The sequence below is a fragment of the Nesoenas mayeri genome (genome assembly GCF_963082525.1).
Source record: "Nesoenas mayeri genome assembly, chromosome: 14".
NCBI lineage: Eukaryota > Metazoa > Chordata > Aves > Columbiformes > Columbidae > Nesoenas > Nesoenas mayeri.
Window position 1 is genome coordinate 17,277,615 of NC_137556.1, and position 22,043 is coordinate 17,299,657.

Genomic DNA, 22,043 nt, shown 5'->3' on the forward strand with positions numbered 1-22,043 from the left:
ATTAAGAACACATTTGTTCCAGAAACGATAAGAATTGTGAATACATCTGATCTCCACTCACCCTGAGATGCTTTGTCTGAATTATATGACAAAAACTGTTGTCACACCGGGAAGGAGGGGGATGCTCAGAGGCACAAACACAACAATAAAACCTGTGGATGCCAAATGGGAGGCAGAGTAACCCCGAAGCCAGCTCTGGGAACCCCCAAACAGTCAAGATGTCTCTGGGTCCCCCCCACAGCACATGTGCCTTGCGCCCTTGCACCAGAGCTGATCCCGGCTTTACTAAGTTGATCTCAGCTTTACAGAGCTGACAGCAGGTGAATCACAGACATGGGGATCAGTAGCAGCTCGGTCTGAGAACCCAGGTTGCAACAAGAGGGCAGCGCTGGGCTTGCTGAAAACACCATTTCTACAGCAAGAAATGGGCAGAAAACTGCCAGGGTTCCGCAGCATTGCCACAAAGTATTGCCTGTGTGCAGGAAGCAAGCCAGGCTTGGCACAGAGTTACACAGAGCAAGACCAAGGCACCTGGAGATGGCTGGGGACAGTGCAGGACCGGATCATCGGGGAAAAGGGAGCAGCCACAAGAGGAAAGAAAATGAGCCAAAAAAAGTTTAAAATACAAAAAAAACCCACACACACAACAGGTAAGAGTCACAGGTAAAGAACAAAAAAAAAAAAAAAGCGCAGTCAAGTCACATTAAGTTTAAGGGAATTATTTAATGATCAAATTGCAGCACATCCAAGAGCACAGCGGAGTTAGCGCAGCCCCAGCCGCACACACTGCAGCACAGGGGGGCAGCGGCTGCAGGAACCCCCAAAACCCCACCGCAGGCACTGGGGCAGGGGTTGGTCTCCACACACCCAGAAGAGCCACCCAGGTCAGCTCCTGATTTAAACCTTCCATCAGGTGCCCTCAACACACTCGTCCCTGTAGGAAACAGCTTCTGCCAAACCCCCGAACAACCCCGATCTCCAACTGATCAGAGACTTGTTCTAATCTAAACAAAGGAGACAAGGAGTGGAAGGAAACAGTAATCGGGGGATGAAACTCTTCCCTGGCTATCCATAGGAGATAAGGTAGGCTTCCCTAATGCTGAAGGAGAGCAAAATTGCTCTGAAGTTACTTTGGGAGCACAGTTTGCTCCCACACAAATGTACTGGGGCTTTTGCTCTTGCAGGAGATGCTTCCGAGCTGCGACACGGGCTCCTCCACCTGGGTATGTTCAGAGACAGTTTATCTTATCCTGGTTCTTCAGAGCAAGGTGACAGGGACTGTTTGCTGCTCTGAGCAGTTCTCCTCTGCCAGCAAGAGCTGCTCAGGGCACAAGAGAAAACACAGTTAACTGTGCAAAGCCCTTCCCACTGTCCACAGTGCAGAGCTGGGAGCAGGAGCAGCTCCAGAGCTGTTTTGCTGCTGTCAACAGGACCAAGACTGTCAGAAATCGCAGCTGCTGCTACAAAAGGCACGGAAAGCCATGGCCTTAGTGGCAGGGGACAGGCTACAGTTCGCTTTACTGGGACACAAGATTACACCCAGTTTAGTCCACTGTTTTTTCTACATCATTCCGTGGGTGCAGACAAAGTCTGTAGGTGCTTCGGTACAAGCTTACTTGAAAGGCTGAGGGAGCTGGGTCTGTTCAGCTTGGAGGAGACTGAGGGGTGACTCATTCATGGTTATAAATATATAAAGGGTGAGTGTCAGGAGGATGGAGTCAGGCTCTTCTGGTGACAACCAGTGACAGGACAAGGGGCAATGGGTGCAAACTGGAACACAGGAGGTTCCACTTAAATTTGAGAAGAAACTTGCTCCCAGTGAGGGTGGCAGAGCCTGGCCCAGGCTGCCCAGGGGGGTTGTGGAGTCTCCTTCTGTGCAGACATTCCAACCCGCCTGGACACCTTCCTGTGTAACCTCATCTGGGTGTTCCTGCTCCATGGGGGGATTGCACTGGATGAGCTTTCCAGGGCCCTTCAACCCCTGACATTCTGTGACCCTGTGAAAGCATTGGTATAGCAAGCTAATAATAAATAACATTTAAAGTCTACCACTCTCACATTGCTATAAAGCTCCCCAAGAACTGCAGCAGCACGTGCTACTGAAGGACAAGCTGGGTATTTCAAGCACAGCGCTCAGGCCTCCTGCACTGCCTGGTACCGGCCCCACAGGGCCCTGAGCCACCTGGCACCTCCTGCACCGACCGGAACGGTTCTGCAACACACAGGATCACGTTCTCTTGTATGTGAGCACAACCCACAAACACAACCGGCCCCAAACACCAAACCAGAGGCAGCCCCCAGCACAGGCGGTGCTCACCCAACATCCACACCGGGCAGCTCAGTGGAGTTCTGTCCCTCCAGTTCACTCTGTTGCAGCACAGGCACTGATGGACACAGGAACATACCCAGGCCCAGCATTTCAGCTTTACAGCACTGCCAGAGCTGGAGGAATCTAAGCAGCCCAACAATTTGCTTTTTGAATAAAGCACCTGACAAAGCCAATAAGTTGTATGAACATCCACAGAAGTGCCAGCACAACAAAAGCCACGCAGAGTGCAGCAGTTCACTTAAAATACTAAATCAAGTGAAAAAAACCAAATTGGACAGGGATTGAAAAAGTTTGTCATGATTGATGAACTCAGAGTTCCTAAAAAGGCAATGAGCAGAACCTTCTTTTCTTGTGCTGTTTTATATCAGAACATGCACAATACACAAAAGAGCAAGTTTCTAGTCCCCCAAAAGGCTAAGCTGGATCAGGTTTTAAGTTAAAACCTAGAAAAAATAAGAAGTCCCCTTTATCTAATTCACAGTACAACACTCAACACCACCTGGTGAGCCCATGCGGGGCAGCACATCCTCCCTAAGGGCAGGATCACGGAATTGTTTCAGTTGGAAAACGCCTGTAAGAGCAGAGTCCAACCGTTAACCTGGCATCGCCAACTCCAGTCTCACCTTTACTGCTCCACAACTGGCCACAGCACCAGGAGAGCCTGAGCTGCTCAAACACACCAGCACGGGCAGGAGACAACCGGCCCTACACGAGCAGACGTTGTTTCAACACCCACAACTCTGCTGTTCCAACTCATATGTGGCCACATCATTTCCCAGTCACCTCATCGATGTGACTGCTGCCCCGTCAGAAAAGGAAACCATCATCCTCAACTTCCACACTTATTGCTTGCTCTCCTATGCAGCCTCTGATCTCTTCCAGTAAGCACTAATGCCAAAAAACAGACAAATACGAAAAACGGTGAGGTAGCTCGCTTGTAACGCAGTTCAGGGTAACCTATAAGGTGTGCAGTCACTCCGGCCCCCACATCCTGGTCCCCAGCGTGGGGCTGCCTGTGTCCCCATGGTCACAGGGCTGGCAGGAGCCCCAGCCACACACTGGACCCATCCAGGATCAGCGAGAGGTGAAGCCAGCCCAGGACACGCTCGCAGCCCCAGCTCACGCGCCCACTTCAACAACAGGAGTTTTCCTCCATGGTCACACCGGTGACACGCCACCCACAGCCTTCTGAGCCGGTAAAGACGTCACCTTGTGCCACGACACACCAACGCTAAGAGTTCCAGATGAGCCAACAGCCAGTTCACATTCCTGCACACCACATTTGTCCCTCTCATCCCTACATTGTCACTAAGCCAGCAACCACGGCCACGGGCTCTGTTTCCCTTCCAGTGAAGCAGCCATGTCACGTCACCTGCGCAGCCATCTCCACACGTTCCGCTGTCACCTACTGCGAGGACTCCAAGAAACACCGCAGACATTTACATCCAGCTGTGCGGACACGAGGACATCGAGAGATGAGACAAGGGGAACAGGTTTAGACCAAAAGCAGTGGACATTTATTCCTCATTTGTGCAAGAGTGTAAAGATGCATTTGGGAGCGGACGGGACAGACCCTGTGGCTGGAGAGCCGGAGGCCACGGCCGCTCCCTCATAGGCGATGGCTTCGTTTACAATTCTACTAAGGAGATAAACTTGCAGACTCACCTATTTCACACCAACGATGCTGGCAAATACACTTGTATACAAAGAAAAGGTTCAAACTACATTTTTCACTAGATTCAAGTGAAGACTTTGTTCAAAAAAGACACATACAAGTACAATTTAAAACTGTATGAACATTTGCAAGTGTTTAGTGCAAAGTAATTATGTAAAAGCTACATTTTATGAAAGTTTGTGCTGATGTGTTTGGTAGGTTTTTTTCTTTTTTACCCTTTTACATCCATTATTTTAGTTACATATGGTTTCACTTACCTACAGTACATATGCATTGTGTTAGGTCCCATGCAAGTGGGAATAATACCATTAGGCTTTGTAAAATGTCACTCAGATTCTCATTTAGTAAACTGCTTATTTGGTTTAACAGTCGAGTTCCTGGCACTCTACACATCCTGATTCCATGTACGTGCTTAGGCTGATGTCTCAGTCAGGTGTACAGCCTTGTGTGATGCAAAGAAACTGCTTCACGACTTCCAAATCAACCCTTTGCCAAGGCAAGAGTTTGAGAGAAATCCACCGGTAGTTTTAGCCTGTAACAAACTTCTCTTCAAATTAAAAGCCTATTCACACAAAGTTATATGTAATGACTGTAGTAATCAGTTTATTACACAGATTAATCATTCTTGAACGTACAAGCTCCAGGGGAGCAGTTGGGTCTTTAAATATACACAAGTTTTCTGTCAAATGGATTTTTACCCTTACATCCAGAAAGACCTAAGCAGTTAAAAAACTTAAGAAAAATAAGAGCTATTAGCTATGTATTAACTGAGAAACCACATACAAACCAAAAAAAGTATGAAGGAGGGGACAGAGTTGAAACAAATCAACATCACTTGATGCACTAATAGCTCCAATCCATTTAAATGTTGACCGGTTAAACTTAGACCTTAAAACACAGGATGTGGGTACAGTTTATCTCATTGGTCATAACATTTACCTAAGGTGTAGGTCCTTCAGAATAAAATGAATACAGAAACAGCTTCAAGTTCTTCACCTTGCTTTTCATAACTTATGAGTTTAAAAGGATTCCACTTAAAAGCCTTCACGGATCAGCAACACTGTCCCTGGGAATACGAAATCCACCATAACTCGCCCATTCGCATTTTATTACCCAATTTAAATTGCCCAGGAATGCTTTTAGGCTCACAAAGTTATGACTGAAGAACCAGCTTTTCACACACACACTTCTCTGCTAGGAGTCAATGTTGGTACGGGGAAATACAGTATTTCTATTTTGTTGTTCCAAGTATGTACAACACGCAGCACTGCTGTATCAGGTAAACATGTGCACAGGGGAAGATGAGGCGTGGGCTCATAGAAAGCAGTCAAATGGAAATCAAAAGGACTTTCTCTTTCAGAGTTCCCCTATCTTTATTTGTAGAGGTTATCCAATAATTTCTTTAATTACATCGCATACTTCTGAGTCCATTCCCGAGCTATTCTGTTGTACCTGTATGTATAAAAAGAGGGTTTACTCAACATTAACATCCAAACAGCATTGCCGCTCCAGCACTATAATCTACACTTGAACTTACATTTTCTCCAGTAGTATCATGGATTTGTAGAATTTAAGAGCAAACTGAAATATTAGGCAAACAGAAGAAACACAAAAAGCCACAGTATTTCATGGAAAAGAAATAACTAGGCATATTTACAACAGGAATATGAGATCTTTGTGATTCAAGCCACAGAACAGAGCTAGTGCAGGTCTGTGGGGAAGGATATTCCAGCAGCCTTTACCTGCAGCCCCAACTGCTGCATCCCCAGGGAAACTATTACAGTCTGTTCGAATTTTGGCATTCTGGGAAAGAATAGATGTTTCCCTCCCACCTCATTCTTCCTTCCTTAAAGTTAAGCCTGGGCCCTGGTACCTGCTGGGCTGCCAAACCCCAGCAGCCCTGGTTCAAGCTACATATTGCATTTGGCTGTTTCGATGACTATGAGGACACAATTTGTCCACCACAATTTTTTTATTCTGAAGACACAATAGGCTCCTATTCCCCAGCCACTTGTAGCTTTTTGAGCCCAAATATCCTTTCTAGCCAGAGCCACTGCTAAAGGAAGCTCAGTAAAACAAAGCAGTCATTGTGATACCAGTACCTTCTGTTGTCAGAGATAAGCTTGTTCTTGTTCTACAGAATTTGTAGAAAAAAAAACCATAAAACACTTATACCAAGGAGTTTCCTACTTATGTACTGGGCTCCTGTGCGGGAATTCTGTCTCCAGACAATGTTGGTTAGCTTAAAGAATCTGACAATCCACTTGTGAAGGCGAGAGCATTTGTTACTTCACTGTTCTGAGACTACTCAAGAAGCAAGTCCCATTATATTTAAGCACAAAATTCCCCTATTTTTGGAAAAATAGGAGAGGTCTGCATACATTAAGTGCAGTCGCTGTTAGCTACGTCTCAAAACACACACTGCTTCTCTGGCAGCTCATTAAAAACAGGATGCATGAGCTTCTCTAACATACTCAAGCATGCAGCAGAGTAAGCAAGTTTGTGGATCTTTTCCCCTCCCTTCTTCTCCTGTTCTGATCAGATGACCATGAAGCTTCAGAAATTAACACTACTGATCAGACCTGGAAGGGAACAGTGGCGTAGGAAAGTGTTTACAATGGTCACCAAGCTGTTGCTTTCAAAGAAAGCAATTTAGATCTCCTCGCTGGGACCAGAGGGCTCTCCTTTCTCACTGTTAACTTCATGTAAACTCCCACCTCTACACCACTTGTAGTTCCCTTGGGTTGTCAAATGAAGATGAAACAGGGTATTTTTTAATGACTCCATCACCAAGAGCACAGAAATACTCTCTCACTAGAGTAACTTGTTCTCCCTCTGCTGGTTATGTAGAATTAAAGCAGGCAGTGGAGGCTCCTAAAGCTGGTCACATCCAATTTAAGAGCTCTGTATGAAACAGATTCGCACTGTTCACATTTTCATTAGATCAAGAAAACTGGTAGTTAACAGCTACAACACGAGTGAGAGATCCCTGAGTGGAATGAAAATGCAGTAACAAACCCACACAAGTAGGAGGCCTCTACACCCTTCACTTCTACCGGCACTTATACCTGTTCCCTACAGCAATGCAGGGCTGGTAGAAAAGCTGCATTCCAGATCCCAGGGAAAAAAACAACTCTAAAAAGACCACAATTAAAGTGAAAAAGGCAAATCAAAGTTCACACTCTTTCCCAAGAAGTAGGTCCTTTCAGTTTCCCTTTCCTATTCAAGTGTGGACTCTGCTGTCAAGAACGTTACATGGTTTTTGGCTTCCATACTCACTTTTCTCTATCTGTTTTGTAGATCCGTGCAATCTCAGGCACTAAAGGATCATCTGGATTGGGATCACACAACAGAGAACAGATGGACAAAAGTACTGAGGAGAGAAAAATAAAACAAGATACTCAATTAGAGTTTAAGTGCAGCGGAAAACACCTGTACAAGTCAGTCCACCCACTGTCTTCTCCTCCAGCATCATCTTTTAAAAGTCCCCCACACTTCAGCCAAGTGATTTTGAACAAAACTTCTTACCATTTAACTAAACAATTCCGCACGACCACAAGTTTAATTGTCACCACAAGGGGTAACCTCCTGGACAGGAGTATCTACTTGAGGCAGAACCCTGCAATCTGAAACCATACCTGGAAGTCTTCTCAGCAAACAGCCTTGCTTTTGCACTTGAATTTCAGCTTTGCCCTAAACCAGGTAACCTCACTGGTGATGACTTGAAGAACTAAGCAGAAGTCAAACAGTAGCCAGACCCGAGTGAGATGACGGCAGCATGAGCTGCTCGCAGCTACTTAAGAATTAAGAGGCTTTATCCAATTATTTTCTGAGCATAAGGTAGGTTGAGATGGATTAATTGTAGAATAGTATTCAAAATTAATCGAGAAAGCCCTGAACTGTAAGGTTTCACTATAAATATGTACAGTATATATTCTGGATCCCACATCCTGCTCAAGGCAGCAACAACCTTCATCCCTAAAGGAGCCCAGATCCTGCCCACAAAGCTACAAGTAGCACGTGCACATTCCTGTGTCCGCACCAAAGCGGAAGGAGATGGGAAGGCAGCAAATTATAAGCAAAGCGCATTGGGACAACACAACATGAGGTGTGTCAGGGATGTCTTGCCCCCACAGAGAAATGCCAAACATTCCTTTGCATCCCTTTCTCGCAGCTTGTTTCACTTCAACAGCGTCACTCTGTATGTCCCTTCAGCAATCACAGCAACAGCGGAGTTGTCACAATACATCCAAGTTGGAGGTGACAGCAGCTCCAGGTTTGGAGGCACTAAACACAAATCTGTTCAAACTTCCATCAGTTGCTACAGTGCTGTGGAGAAGGAGGCAGAGCTACTGTGCCAGAGATGCCATCAGAGGTGAAAGAACAGCATGGCATGCCTGTGCTGCACTGGCAGGGCTGGGCTTTGGGGTGATTTGGTTTGTTTGGGGCCATTTTGTTTTGGTTTTTGTTTGTTTTTACAACAATCTAAAAAAGAGATCACAAGACAAAGAACAGCTAAATACAGGCAGAGAGAAAGGGGAGAATAGGTCCGATATTCATAGAATAATCTAAGTTGGAAGAGACCTTTAAGATCATTGAGTTTAACTGTAAACGTCAAACTGCCAAGGTCACCACTGCCCCATGTCCTGAGAACCTCATGTCCGTCTGTCCAACCCCCCAGGGATGGTGACTCCAGCACTGCCCTGGGCAGCCTGTTCCAATGCCCCACAGCCCTTTGGGGAAGAAATTGTTCCCCACATCCAACCTCAACCTCCCCTGGCGCAACTTGAGGCCGTTTCCTCTGCTCCTGGCGCTTGTTCCTGGGGAGCAGAGCCCGACCCCCCTGGCTCCAAGCTCCTTTCAGGCAGTTCAGAGATCAGAAGGTCTCCCCTCAGCTCCTGTTCTCCAGCTGAACCCCCCAGCTCCCTCAGCCGCTCCCATCACACTTGTGCTCCAGCCCCTCACCAGCTCTGTTCCCTTCTCTCAACTCGCTCCAGCACCTCAAGGCCTTTCTGGGCATGAGGGGCCCAAAACTGACCCCAAGATCTGAGGTTTGGCCTCCCCAGTGCCAGCACAGGGACAGTCACTGCCCTGGGCCTGCTGGCCACATTTCTAATACAGGCCAGTGTGCTGGTGGCCTTTTGGTCAATATTCATGTCAACTTGGAAAAGTTTTCCACGTGGGACAAAAGTGAAAGCTTCCCCAGGTCTTAACTAATGAATTATCAATTTCAAGTTAAAAGCTTCTAGAAGTTCAGTAACAAGGTGTTCCCGATTTAAGCAAACATATCTTGTCCTAGATTAAGAACAAGCTCTTCCTCCTTTTCCTAATTTTCTGCTGTAGACTTCCAAAAAAGTTAAGAGCTTACTTATCCTCCACCATCATCTGACACTCAGAGCATTTATTCAACCACCCCTCATAATACAGATTGTGAAGATTTTCATTTGGCACTGGATGCACCTGAAGCCACCAGTTCCAAACTACTGTCCCTTGGCAAGGGACACGGCACCTTTAGCACCTTCCAACAGCTCCAGCACTGGTTTTCTCCCGATGTCCACTGAGTAAGGCTCACACAAGTGTTCAGTAATGGGAATTTTTCTGCCACCTTACACCCTGTTGCTGCCTGTCAGTTTAACTTCAAACACAGTCGTTGCTCCAGCTACTTTTGTGGAGCTCAGTTCTTGGTGTTTATCAGACTCTACCGCTTCGGTCACTGCATTTCTTCAGCTGGTAGGATGAGTAAAACAGCAAACATCTGTCCCCTCCCTTTAACAGAGGCTACAGGAAACCCAACCAAAGTCTTTTGGTCAGCTATTATAGCTACTCCCCTCAAGTTTTATCTTACCACAGTCCTTTACTCCCAAGGACTCTTTCTGAAGGAGATGGCTCACCCCTCATCAGCAGAACCCAGCTGCAAGTCTGTCCAGTCCTCTCTGCCTTTCCCAGCCACCAAAATGCCCCATTCCCCACAGCCGTGGGGCTGGGCAGCAGCTCCTCCTCGTACACCTCCCAATGCCCTCACAAAGCCCCACCAGAGCAAAGGTCCAGCTGCTGCTCAGCCAGGACACCACGATAGCAGTGTCCTCCCACACAGGAGCAGCCCCACGTTGCCCACACATCAGTTTAAGCTGGCAAGGCACACCAGCACCTTTGCTGAAAGCAGAGGGAGGGAGAGGCCCTGTCCCAGCCCAGGAGTTTTAGTTCTTGCTTTAGAGGCTGTTGACACAAGTGTGTCATTGCTTCTTGCTGCCATTAAAACACATACACACACTCCCATGTCACTAAAGCAGTCTGTGATTGTTACCACTCAATCAGTAGCTAAATGCTTCCCATGGTGAATTCTGGCAATCTAGTCACTTCCAAAACTATGTCTAGCTTTCATTCCTCAGCAGTTCACTTGTTTTGTAAGTAGTATTATTCCAAAAGCCTTGAATAAAAATGGACACAATTATTTGGCTTCAAGCTGCAATGCCACATTCAGCTGTTTTATTTTTGTGAGCCTTCATTAATCAAAACTATTCTCCATTATGCCTGCTCTTGCTGGTAGCTTCACATCTTTCCCTTTTTATCTGTACAGCCTCAGCAAGAAACATTTTTAACTGAGTTACCTAAACTGTTTTAATTTTAATAGCCTGCTGAACCCAGCTACTTGTTCAAAATAAATTCAGGAAGTTTCTCTTGAGGTTTTCCACCAGAACACTGTGTATATGCACGTGTTTTAGACCAACCAACATAAGCAGCCTCCAGACCACACAAAAAAACCCTTGGAAAAAGGTACCTTCTCAAAGTTTAAGGGGCCAAGTGCAAGAGGAAAGAGAAGCTATCTTTAGTAGTAGCGTACAGGAGCTCTTCAATGCAGAGTAACTAATTAAACGAACACTCTGGAATAGAGAGAAACACCACACCGCCTTCTTCCACAATCAAGTACTATTGCAATGAATTTCATATCAAAGCCTTAACACTTACTAATCAAACGACTACAACACTAGTATAAAACTACTAAAAAGGTGTCAAAAATCAAGTTTTGTAAGCACAGAATCAGGCTGAATAACTACTCAGGACAGGTGAGGGCCATTGTTCCACAGCCTGTCCTGCTCAGCCTGCGTGACCATTGGCAAAGCAGCTCTCGAGGTGTCGGGCAGGCGGGATCCCTTCGAGTCTTGGAAAGCGCCGCAGTACAAGTGTGCACGCTTCACAAGTTCTGTTTGGATTTTTAGCAGTAATAGAAAAATAGAGAAATTTTGCTTCCCATCAATTCAAGGGGTTCAAGTACAGCCAATTCTCATCTCTTCACTCTTAACTGTCAAAGCAGTCCAGGCTGCAACAAAACATTAAGTGACTTAAAACACTGAGTTTAAGGTTCCCTTTCATTTTAAAAAAAAAAAAAAACAAACCTGTTTTTTCTTCAGTTTTATGTCACCAACCAAGCAGCCTACTGAACTCCAGCCCTTCTGCTGCGATCCCAGCTCCCCACTGCAGACAACAAAATCAGCTCACCCTTCAGTGGGCTGCAGACTGACCTGGACCCAGTACTTCCAGCAACCAGAGGAACTGGGAGAATCAAACTCATTGAGAGACTTAAAGTGGCCCTAAAAAAGTAATGGGCTTTGCTTCCCTACAGAGCAGCGATACAAACACACTCTCATCAAGCAGAATGATCACTTAACATCAAGAATGCTCCAGCAATGTGCTCTTTGATGCAAAATGAGGTCTACTAGTGTAACGCAGCACAACTCTGATCCAAGACTTCCCTTGACAGAGTACATAACACTCCAAAATTCAAGGACAGTGTGTCTCAAGGCAGCTCCTCCACGCAGAGGATCATGCCATTTATAGCTTGTCAACAAGTTCAGCTAGTTCATCACCACACAATCAACCTCATCCTCTCAGCTCCTGTGCTGTGCTCTTACACCCCTAAGAGTAACCAGCTGCTTCTGATAAGTAATTTCATCCTCCTGGTTCTGCCACACCTCAGATGAGAAGTGTGAGGAGACACATTCAATATGTAAACTCCAGGGCTGAGCTGCTTCTGCTATGAAGCAGCTCGGTCATTAGCCAGGACAATTAATGAAGTCAGATCCCTCCAGCACCAGCTAAATGAGCAATACAGAAAACCATTTAAACCTCCATCTGTCTACTGGAGCATCAATCAGCCCAGACAAAGCTGAGAGGCACATCAAGCTCCTGGAGCTCAGGAGCTGAACAGGCCGTCTTAAAAGGCACAAGCCCGCAGCTCCACAGCCAGCAGACAAACCTCTCCCCTGGAGTGCCAACAGGGGGAGGAAATCAAAGGTGCCCAGTGATTTATCCACAGCAATTATCTCCTGTTGATGTCAGGGATGAGTCTGTAACCAAGTCGCGCAGGTATGACACACACATCCAGAGCACGTAGCTGCTGCTGGAAGTTGCCTTGAGGGGCCAGCAGCAGCTGAGCACGAGCCACAGTGTTTAACTCACCTTTACACATGTTGCTCAAGTCAATTTGGCTAAGTTGAGTTCTACAGAAGCTCAACAGTTCAGGTCATCACTGAAACTCTATTTAAGCCTTGTTAGGGCATGACTAAGACCCAAAAGCTAAGCATTCTGGTTTCTTTCGAGATCAGAACTAGAAAGGTGAGGATCAGTTGTGCCCTGTTGCCCTGTACTAAGACAGAGAACCCAAGTAATCAAGAAGTGGAGGTGCTTGTCGTGGTTCAACCCAAGCTGGCAATGTAACCACAATAGCCACTCACACCCTCCCCAACCACCCCAAGTATGGGAGAGAATCAAAAGGGGAGAAACTCGGATTGAGATGAACACCGTTTAATACAATAAAAGTACACTACTAGTAAATATATATAAAAAATAGAATAGAAAAGATACTCAACGTAATTCCTCACAAACTCCATCCACACCAAGCAGCCCGTCCCAGGAAGCAGCACCTAGTCCCAAAGCAAGAAGAAAAGGATAAAAGGCCCAGAGGCCTCCGCAAAACAGAAAAAGATCAAACTAAACGTATCAAACTGCTCCCCCAGCTTCAACAAAAAGAGCAAAGCAGCAAGAGAAAGAATGGAAGATCCTGACTCCGCTTAAATATGAAGCCTGACACTAATGGGCTGGAACACTCTCATGGGTCAGTTTGGGTGCCAGTCAAGCTCTGCCCCATCCATCCCCCTTCCTCACTGCCTCACACCTGAGGGAAGAGCTCAGAATGTCCCGGGGTGTTCTCTTGTCCTCAAACTAAGTCCAAATAATGACCATACTAGCTATGAAAAAGAAAGGTTTCTAACTGCATGAAGGAAATTAACTCTTTTTCAGTTAAACCAGCACAGTGCTTTTCATATAGAAGCCCAAGACATGACCTATAAAGCACAGACTTACTGATTATCTCCACTTTCTCAATGAAGAAGTCAAATGCAAAACTAAAGCATCCAATTTACTTGCAAAGCCTGAATGTGTGTAATATCCATCACTTCCAGCTGTTCCCTTAATACAGGCTATTAGCCACTATAGATACTACTATTTAAGTCCAGCTGGAATTGCAAACCAACTTGGTCCAGTAAAGCACTCATCTGTGGGACATTTCAGGATGAGGAGAAGCTACTGAGGAGCAACAGAATCTCCAGCTGAATCACAGCAGGGAGATGAAGCAAGCGCCAACTCTTCCAAAATAATGAGCTACCCAGGAAAAGAAAGAAAAGAAAACAAACAAACAACAAAACAAAAAACAATCTTAACCGGTGTGTTCAGATTCAACAGCTGTCTGATGCAATGAGTGTTCTGTGAAGAAGAGATCCAATCTAGAATTCATCTGAATGTGTTTTCTTTGGCACCGAGTAGCTTCGGTCAAACCAGATTCACAAGCCTCAGCTCTCTCCTTGAAAACCTCTGCTGTCTTCTACCTTAAAGACAAAGAGCACACCACTGGATGTGCAGAGTGAGGAGAAGAGGTAAAATGCCTTTTATAAGAGAAGTTATTGCTGTAGACTCAAGTCCTGCACAGGGAAAAAGGTCTCAGACAAGGCCAAGCCAGTCTTTGCCCACCAAAGGAAGGTCCATCTCTAAGGAAGCACAAATACTGCACCAACAAAAGTTTTATCGCAGTACCAAGAAGATACCGAGACAGTTACTTCGTTTGGCAGATAGTCAGGATGACGCTCACCCAGCTGCCTGTCCTACCTGAAGCGGCACAGCACTCTCAAGATGACCACGCCACAGAAAAGCTCGTGCACTGACTCGGAGCAGCTGGATAAAACAGGCAGGTATCAGTTCTCACTCACCACACCAGCCCCGTGACATCACAGGAGCAAAAGCAGCAGACCCTGCTGGCTCTGCCCCAGGTCAGTATTATGCCAGTAAGTTCTTTGATGGAAAGTCACTTGTCACCTTCCAGAGGACCAGGCCACAGAGTGCTGGGCTTTTTGTTTTCGGCTCATCCAGCCAAGTTGCTGAATATGAAAGTAACAAACTTCATCAGCTCAAGCTTCATTCAGCCTGGTACCCCAGGGATTATGAAACACCTCTGCCAGCATAAATCTGAGCTTTGGCCACATAACACTTCGGAGGAATTCTTAATTCCATTTCAGAGGATCCAGCTGTCCTACTTCTCACACCAGTGAGGGCTCCTCCACACCAAGGTCCATTAGATCTCTGTTCCTCAAAAATAGGAAGAAAGCCAACACCTGGAAGGAGCATTCACCTACACAATCACTATTTTTGAGCTTCAGGCCCTTTACACATGAGGCACACAGTTGTCACAAAGTTTTATCAGTGCTGACAAACATTAACCCTGTAACATTAACACACAGCCAAAATCAGGTTGTGTTGTACTGCCTAAGAGATTCAAATGCTAACTTCCATGTGACTGGCTTCTGACTGTGAATGGGCAGGATGCATCCAAGTAAATTACAGCAACTCCAGACTACACTCTATTAAATCCTACTTCTTAACTACAGTCTCATTTCAAACTCTTCCAGCAATCCTACCCAGTCTCCCAGTAAGGGAACCTTTACATCTGAGCAGTTTAACCTTCTTGCTTTAAAGCAACTTGAATTCCTGTTAAATCGGTTCAACCATTTCTGGTGACAAAGTTTTACCCAGTGTATCAGTGACTGGCTGAGGTTGGAAGGGATCTTAGAAGACCATCTTGTCCAATCCCCCTGCTCAAGCAGGGCCACTTACAGCAGGTTGCCCATGTTGTCCAGGTGGCTTTTGAATATCCCTAAGGCGTGAGGACTCCACAACCTCCCAAGGCAACCTGCGCCAGCGTTTCCTGACGTTTGGAGGGACCCTCCTGGGTTTCAGTTTGCACCTACTGCCTCTTGTCCTGTCACTGGGCACCACCAAGAACAGCCTGGCTCTGCCATCTCCCTTCACGTGTTTATATACATTGCTAAGATCCCCTGAGCCTCCTCCAGTGACACAAGTACTACATTTGAGCTGCAAGACAGTGGTGATGCAAGAATCACAGTTTCTCCCAGAACCACAACACAGCACATACGGAGACACTGATCCTCACCATACAAAGTAACAGCCCCCACCAGCCACGTAAGCACCACATCTGGCAAATTAAACCCCAAAAAGATAAGAAACCAATTTCCTAATTTGGAAAACCGCACTGGGAGGATCAGGCTCATTTAGGGTGCTGGGTACTTGGGATTTCCTACCCAGGAAGTCTTAGTAATGCAATTCTTCAACACCTGTAAGAGCAGCACCACAGAAAATTCACACTGCACTGGTAGGGAAGAGCTTGAGGAGTGCAAGCTGAACTCTGGAAGTGAATGAGACAGAAGTTACTCGCTGCTGTTCACCAGGCAGAGTACTCCAACATATTAAAAATAACTAACAAGCCATGTAGCTTATAAAACCTGGTCAGGAGAACTGTGAGGGGACAGAGCAAGTCAGCCCAGCCCTCGCTGAACGAGTACTTCAGTTTAGTATTAACTCTTGCACATGCACTTGCTGAATTCAAGACAAAGTAGGATTTTCTGAAAAATGGCTGAGAGCAGTTATAATCACATTAAAACACTTTATTCTCCTGTTTAAGGCAACAGGGATTCTTATTTATGTAGACTGAAATAACATTAATTTAAGCCTACATATTCTGCTTAAGCTTTGGAGTTTAAATTAACCACCAAGGTGTGTTTAAGACTATTTTGAGGTGATTTATCCTACAATATGTGTTCTTTAAGAAACACTTACCTCAGAATTGCTAATACAAGCAAGTTAGCTATTCTACTGAGACACTCAGTGATGTTCTCTCAGTTCTTCAGAACCCATTTTAACAAGTCTAAGAGGCACAAACATGTTGAAAGACCAAACAAAAAGCCAAGATGCAAGTCACCTCCGCTGGCACAGCCAAGATCACTTGATAAAGTTGCTCACCAAGGGACAGAAAGGTCCTTATCTATTTAGTGGTCTGCAATAAACCTGCTCCAATAGCCCCACGCTCCAGCCCTCACAATCATGTCCAAAGAGGGCAGGGGGGACTTCCACACCAGATACAGCATTAAGGGTTGGACTCCATGACCTTAAAGGCCTTTCCCAACCAAAATGATTCTGTGATACTTCAAGTGCCCTCTGGAACAGCCAACTTTTTCAGTCTTTCCACCAAAAAAGTAGCACTAGAGATGAAAATGAAGCCACTGCATAGCCCCTCACCTTTCCCCTTGCAGGCTAGGGTGAAAAACACATGAATTCCAACATAACATCTGGCCCATGTGAGCTGGAACTTCTTTGCTAGAATTGTTTCCAGTGTTCCCCAGTTTCTCTACCAGTAAAGTATAGTTTTTTTATAGCTGTGTTCTAGTTATCTGCTTACAGATTTTAAGTTCTAACAGCTTGCTCCCAATTGCATCCCCTTTTAAAGGGAGGCACAATTTAAGAAATACTCTAAAATCTACACTACAAATACTAAACCACTGCTTTGGAAGGGATGTAAGCTTCATGCTGAATAACTTCAGTTGTGTTATTCATTTTTAGTTACATAACCCAACAGCTTTCCCTGCTAGGAACACAGTTATTCTTTGATAAGGCTCAGAGTTACTAGAGAGCTGAAATAGCCCCAAAGTCCACAACGACACAGCTCTAAACTTACTGAAAATGAGATTTCCACCCTAAATGATTGAAGTTGCCTTTGTGGAATTGATTTATACTTGTTCAAGGCAGGAATGCTTCTTTTAAGTATCAGCTCTTGCCCCGAAGTTGAGCTCTGCCCTCTGACAAGACATCCCTGTTATTTCTGAGAAACTATTCTGAATTTCTGTGAAGTCACTCGTAAGAATTTCTTTGGCTGCCTTTAATTCCTTCATGAAATGAGCACCTCTTAGATTCTTGCTCCTTTTTCCAGCTGTCCTAATTCCAGTCTATCCTCCAGTGTGTTCAAGCATGCCATCTACCACCTGCTGCCTGTATGGTCACTTTAGGCTTTAAAACAAATGAAGATATCACGTCACATTCCATATTCCCCAACTATAGTATTCTAACTAGTTATATGGCAATTTAATCAAAACATGACAGACATCAGTGCTTGGTACTAACTTGGTGCTGTTACAGTAGCTAGTACTTGGCTGAAAGCATCTGTAAGTTAAGCTGCGTCAACCTCACAATCGCATTCCCTTTCCTGACATCACTCCCTCAGTGTCTTCAACCCACAGGGGAGACTTTCAGCCTTGTGCTCTCACCAATTCACTTCGGTCAAGAGACAAGATATTGTTTTGTCTTTCCACATGTTTATATAAAAGCAGAAGCCTTTAGCTGGACAGAGAAGACTGGAACTTTTATGAGTTCGGTGAAAGGGAGACAGTTATGGTGTGCAAGGGAGGGCACCTGGAGTCATCGCTCTGAGCAAAGAAAGAGCCTGGGAAGATCCTATGTAGCTGAAGGCAAAAATTACAGCCAAAAGGGCAACATCATGGAGCTGGGACACAATGTAAGGGATGCTCTAGGTCTGCGATATCTGTAGGGTTTAACTACAAAGACAGTGTGAAGCTACAAAGATTGAATAGTCAGGACATGGTCCATGCACAGAAGAGACCATAAGTATTCTCAATTGCCATGGGTGGATCTACAAACCACAGGGCTACATTTTCACTAGACAGAAAAATCAATACAACTCAGTCCTGGGTCATCTTTCAAGGCATTTAAAACTCCCTATTTGCATTAAATAATAGGAATACTACTCTATCAGGGAAAGGATATTGCACCACAAGCAAACACCTGTCACAAGGATGTTTTTAACTGGAAAAAAGTAATAAAAACAGGGCAAGCTAGTTAAGTTTTAAAATGTTTTGGTAGTCTATGTCATTGAAAGCTTTGTTACAAAATGACTAACAAGTAGTTCTGATGCTCCCTTGAAATAGGGTCTTTAAGATAGAGTGAAAGCAGATTTCGTGTTTTTCAAGGCCACAGCTGTTCCCCGATGTGTTTTATTACGTGTGCATTCTGAACACTGTAGTCTTCCACTGGCACACGCCAGGTTTAGTTTTGGTGGGTTTTTTATTAGACTGTGAGGTGGCAGAAGTATGTACTTGGTGTAGCGAAACTTATCTGATGTACCGGCAAAGATGACCAGTCCCCCATGGTCACAGGGAAACGGGACGTCCAGAGCTCCCTGCACTCACCAGGATGTACCAGGGCTTGAGTAGCGACACAGCAGTTCTTACATCCTAAATCCCAATCTGTAATTCATTTCAGATTAAAATTAAATGAGCATTGGAGGTACCTTTTGAAATAGTTAGTGCTGGGGACCACTGTGATCGTAGAATATCAAGACAAATGCTGCCGTTACTGTTAATATTTGGATGATAGATTCTTGTTGTAAATGCAACCTGCAGAAGAAGGAAAATTTCAGTGTAGGCTCACAAATGTACATTACGCCACATGGTAATGAAGAGATTTATGGTACAAGCCACTCACCTTAGGTGGTTTGAAGGGATAATCTGTTGGGAAGTGAATTGTCAAGAAAAATACTCCACCTTGATAGGGACTGTCATTCTGTTAATGAAAAAGAATCATTGCAGTTGGAGGAGGTACTACAAGAAGACTAGTCATAAAAAGCTATGAACATCAATTCTCTCATACTTACTGGTCCCATTATTGTAGCTTGCCAATGGAACACTGAAAAAGAGAAAGATTTACTTCAGTTTGGAGAAGCTCAAGTAATGAACTACTTATTTCCAGACAAAGCAGCACAGGAAAGCCTATTTTAAAACAGCCTTCTGAGAGGCTGCAGGGAAGCAAGCCAAAAAATGAAACCAAGTACCAACACTCTGCACTGAGTTGGTCCACACTTTGGGATTGCTGTGGTATCACACGTGTTGTGCCCTGCAAAAAATCCCAGTACCATAAACAAACAGATCGCTACAGTCACCATTTCAGCACCAACAAATCAGTGAGTTCAGCTTTGTTGTTTCCAATGAACCACCTGAATCAAAGCCCAGTTTCCAACGCCAGCCCTTGCAGAGCAACACGCTAAGGTCCAGTACAAACTCACACCTTGCTTAGGGGGGATCTCTCCTACACAGATCCTTGGTTAAATGGAGAGTAAGCCTAAGCTTGGTATATACCATGTGTAAAGAGGTAACCTACACCAGTGGGATCTCAATGGAATGTTTAAGTTTAGTCTCCACAAAGTCATCAATATTTCCTTAAAGCAGCAGAAAGCAATACAAGTCTTAAGAGGATGCAGGTATGACAGTCTGCTCAATACTCAGGACCAAGGTGTGCCAGGGCACACTTCAAGCTACACAGACTAAAATTAAGTCTCACTCATATGCATCTGTCCAGGTGAACATCTTAAACTGGCAATACAGATTTGTGAAGAATGTCTTTATGCTGCAGAACACAAGGAAAACAATCAAAGCTGTTCATCTGCATGAGGCATTTCAGGAAGCTGTTGGGGTTCCTGTGTTCACAGAATCCCAGAGTGTCAGGGACTGGAAGGGCCCTGGAAAGCTCATCCAGTGCAATCCCCCCATGGAGCAGGAACACCCAGATGAGGTTACACAGGAAGGTGTCCAGGCGGGTTGGAATGTCTGCACAGAAGGAGACTCCACAACCTCCCTGGGCAGCCTGGGCCAGGCTCTGCCACCCTCACCGGGAATAAGATTCTTCTCATATTTCAGTGGAACCTCCTGTGTTCCCGTTTGCACCCATTGCCCCTTGTCCTGTCACTGGTTGTCACCCAGAAGAGCCTGACTCCATCCTCCTGACACTCACCCTTTCCATATTGATCCCCATGAATGAGTCCCCCCTCAGTCTCCTCTTGTCCAGCTCCAGAGCCCCAGCTCCCTCAGCCTTTCCTCACACAGGAGATGCTCCACTCCATCTTCATGGCTGTGCTGGACTCTCCCCAGCAGTTAAGTTCTCCAAAGACTCTGAGCCAGCTTGTGCAGAGAACACCACCTTCACAAATTATTTGTGAAATAGTACCAGGGAAGTTTCCATCTGCATAAATGTCAGCTACACCGTATCTTCAGAGCTGGGGAGCTATACACAAGTCCCCCATTATTACAAGACAAGTCTTTAATACACAGGAGCTGACACCACCCACAGCTGTGTGTTAATACTCAACTTGCAACTGGTGTCTACAGCTCTCAAGCCTACATGTGCCAAAAGATGCTCCAGCCCAGAGTGGCAGTACTTGTTCTAATCTAGCATGAGCAGTTTTCAATTACACGTGGTACAGGCATTACAACTGGGAATGATCTCATACAAGGAAGGGAAATGCAGAGTGGGAACAGCCCTGCTAAGGCAAGAGAAGAGTGTTTGGTTGGAGCAGCAAAAGGGTTTACAACAGCTGGTAACACCCACTGGGCTTTTGAGAAACTCTTTAGTCAATGTAGAGTCAGGAAATCAAGGCAGCAGCTCATGAGTTCATCTGTAGAGTTCACCCATTTTAAAAGGGTCCGACAGCTCCACAGGAAGCCCTTGTCACCTGTGGCAGGACGGTGAGGAACTCAGACCAGGAGGACATTGGGGCAGCAGAAACCACCGTGGTTCATCACAGGAAAAACATCAAGGATTTCACAGGCATCAGTGGATGCTGGTGAGCTTCACCGTGACTGCACCAGAGTACACGACAGCACTGGACATTACCTGCACACCTCTGCACACCAGAAACAGAAACTGATTTAACTATTGTCTTAAACCCAACAAGAAACCAGAAAGAAAAACACTTTCACAGCAAATCTTAACGTTTTACAAGCTTTGGGGCTGGTTCTTGCCTGCCCCAAACCCAGACTCCAGGAAAGTGCTTGTTTAACCCAAGCTTTAGATTTTCACAACATCCAGAAGTTTGATAAACTAAAAGATGGATTTGTCATGCAGAGCTTATTTTCAATTGGTTCTTGACTTTGAAATCAGTTATTTAAAAAGCTATTTACAAAGAAAGGGGGTTGCTGACTTTCAGGTGCATGTTTGGAAGGAACTGCACCATTGCAGAGGACTCTAAGTGTACCAGTGTAACCCAGCACCAAGGATATTTCCAAAACAAAGGCCAGAGATGGGTAGAAGAGGGGCTAAAATGACATTGCCAAGGGAAAGAAAATCTGGTCCCTGCAGGTAAAAAGGCAGAAACATCTCTTCACTCTCCAAAGTTTATGAACTAGAGGGACAAAAAGCTTAAAACTGGGGACAATTTGCACAGGCTGGACTAGCCTCAAAACATCACTCTGCAAGCACAGCATGTCCTGAACCCTGAGAAATGTCACTGTGACGAGGCAGCCCCAGAGCACAGGATGCTCAGAGGATGCACCTTCCCATTGCTGTCGCTGCTGTTCGCTCACATACACCCCGAGTGTTGCTCTCAATAGTGAAAGTCTTTCATTAGAAGTCTTTCTGAAAGGTGGCACAGGAGACAAATTGAATATTACTTGAAAGCTTTGTGTTCAGTTATAACTTTTCATTATAAGCATTCACCGACTTACATCACCACCTCCTCCACCAGACAATCTCCATCACCTCTGATAGTCTTTGGAAGTGACAAAGTAGTTTATCATGGCACAAATCACACTTGCCAATTTAAGGACAGAAAAGCCTCAGAGTGGCTCTACATCTCAG

General features: G+C 45.3%; 1 protein-coding gene across 1 annotated transcript in view; it reads right to left on the reverse strand.

Moving 5' to 3' along the window:
• Positions 1–4,590: 4,590 nt before the first annotated feature.
• UBE2D2 (ubiquitin conjugating enzyme E2 D2) overlaps positions 4,591–22,043 on the reverse strand; it is a 29,222-nt gene continuing 11,769 nt past the window's right edge. Inside the window, exons 3-7 of the mRNA XM_080352941.1 lie at positions 19,069–19,100; positions 18,900–18,977; positions 18,706–18,811; positions 7,284–7,377; positions 4,591–5,456 (exon numbers count right to left, since the gene is read on the reverse strand). Coding sequence (XP_080209067.1) covers positions 5,411–5,456; positions 7,284–7,377; positions 18,706–18,811; positions 18,900–18,977; positions 19,069–19,100 — 356 coding nt within the window. The 3' untranslated portion in view covers positions 4,591–5,410. The remainder of the gene's footprint in view (positions 5,457–7,283; positions 7,378–18,705; positions 18,812–18,899; positions 18,978–19,068; positions 19,101–22,043) is intronic.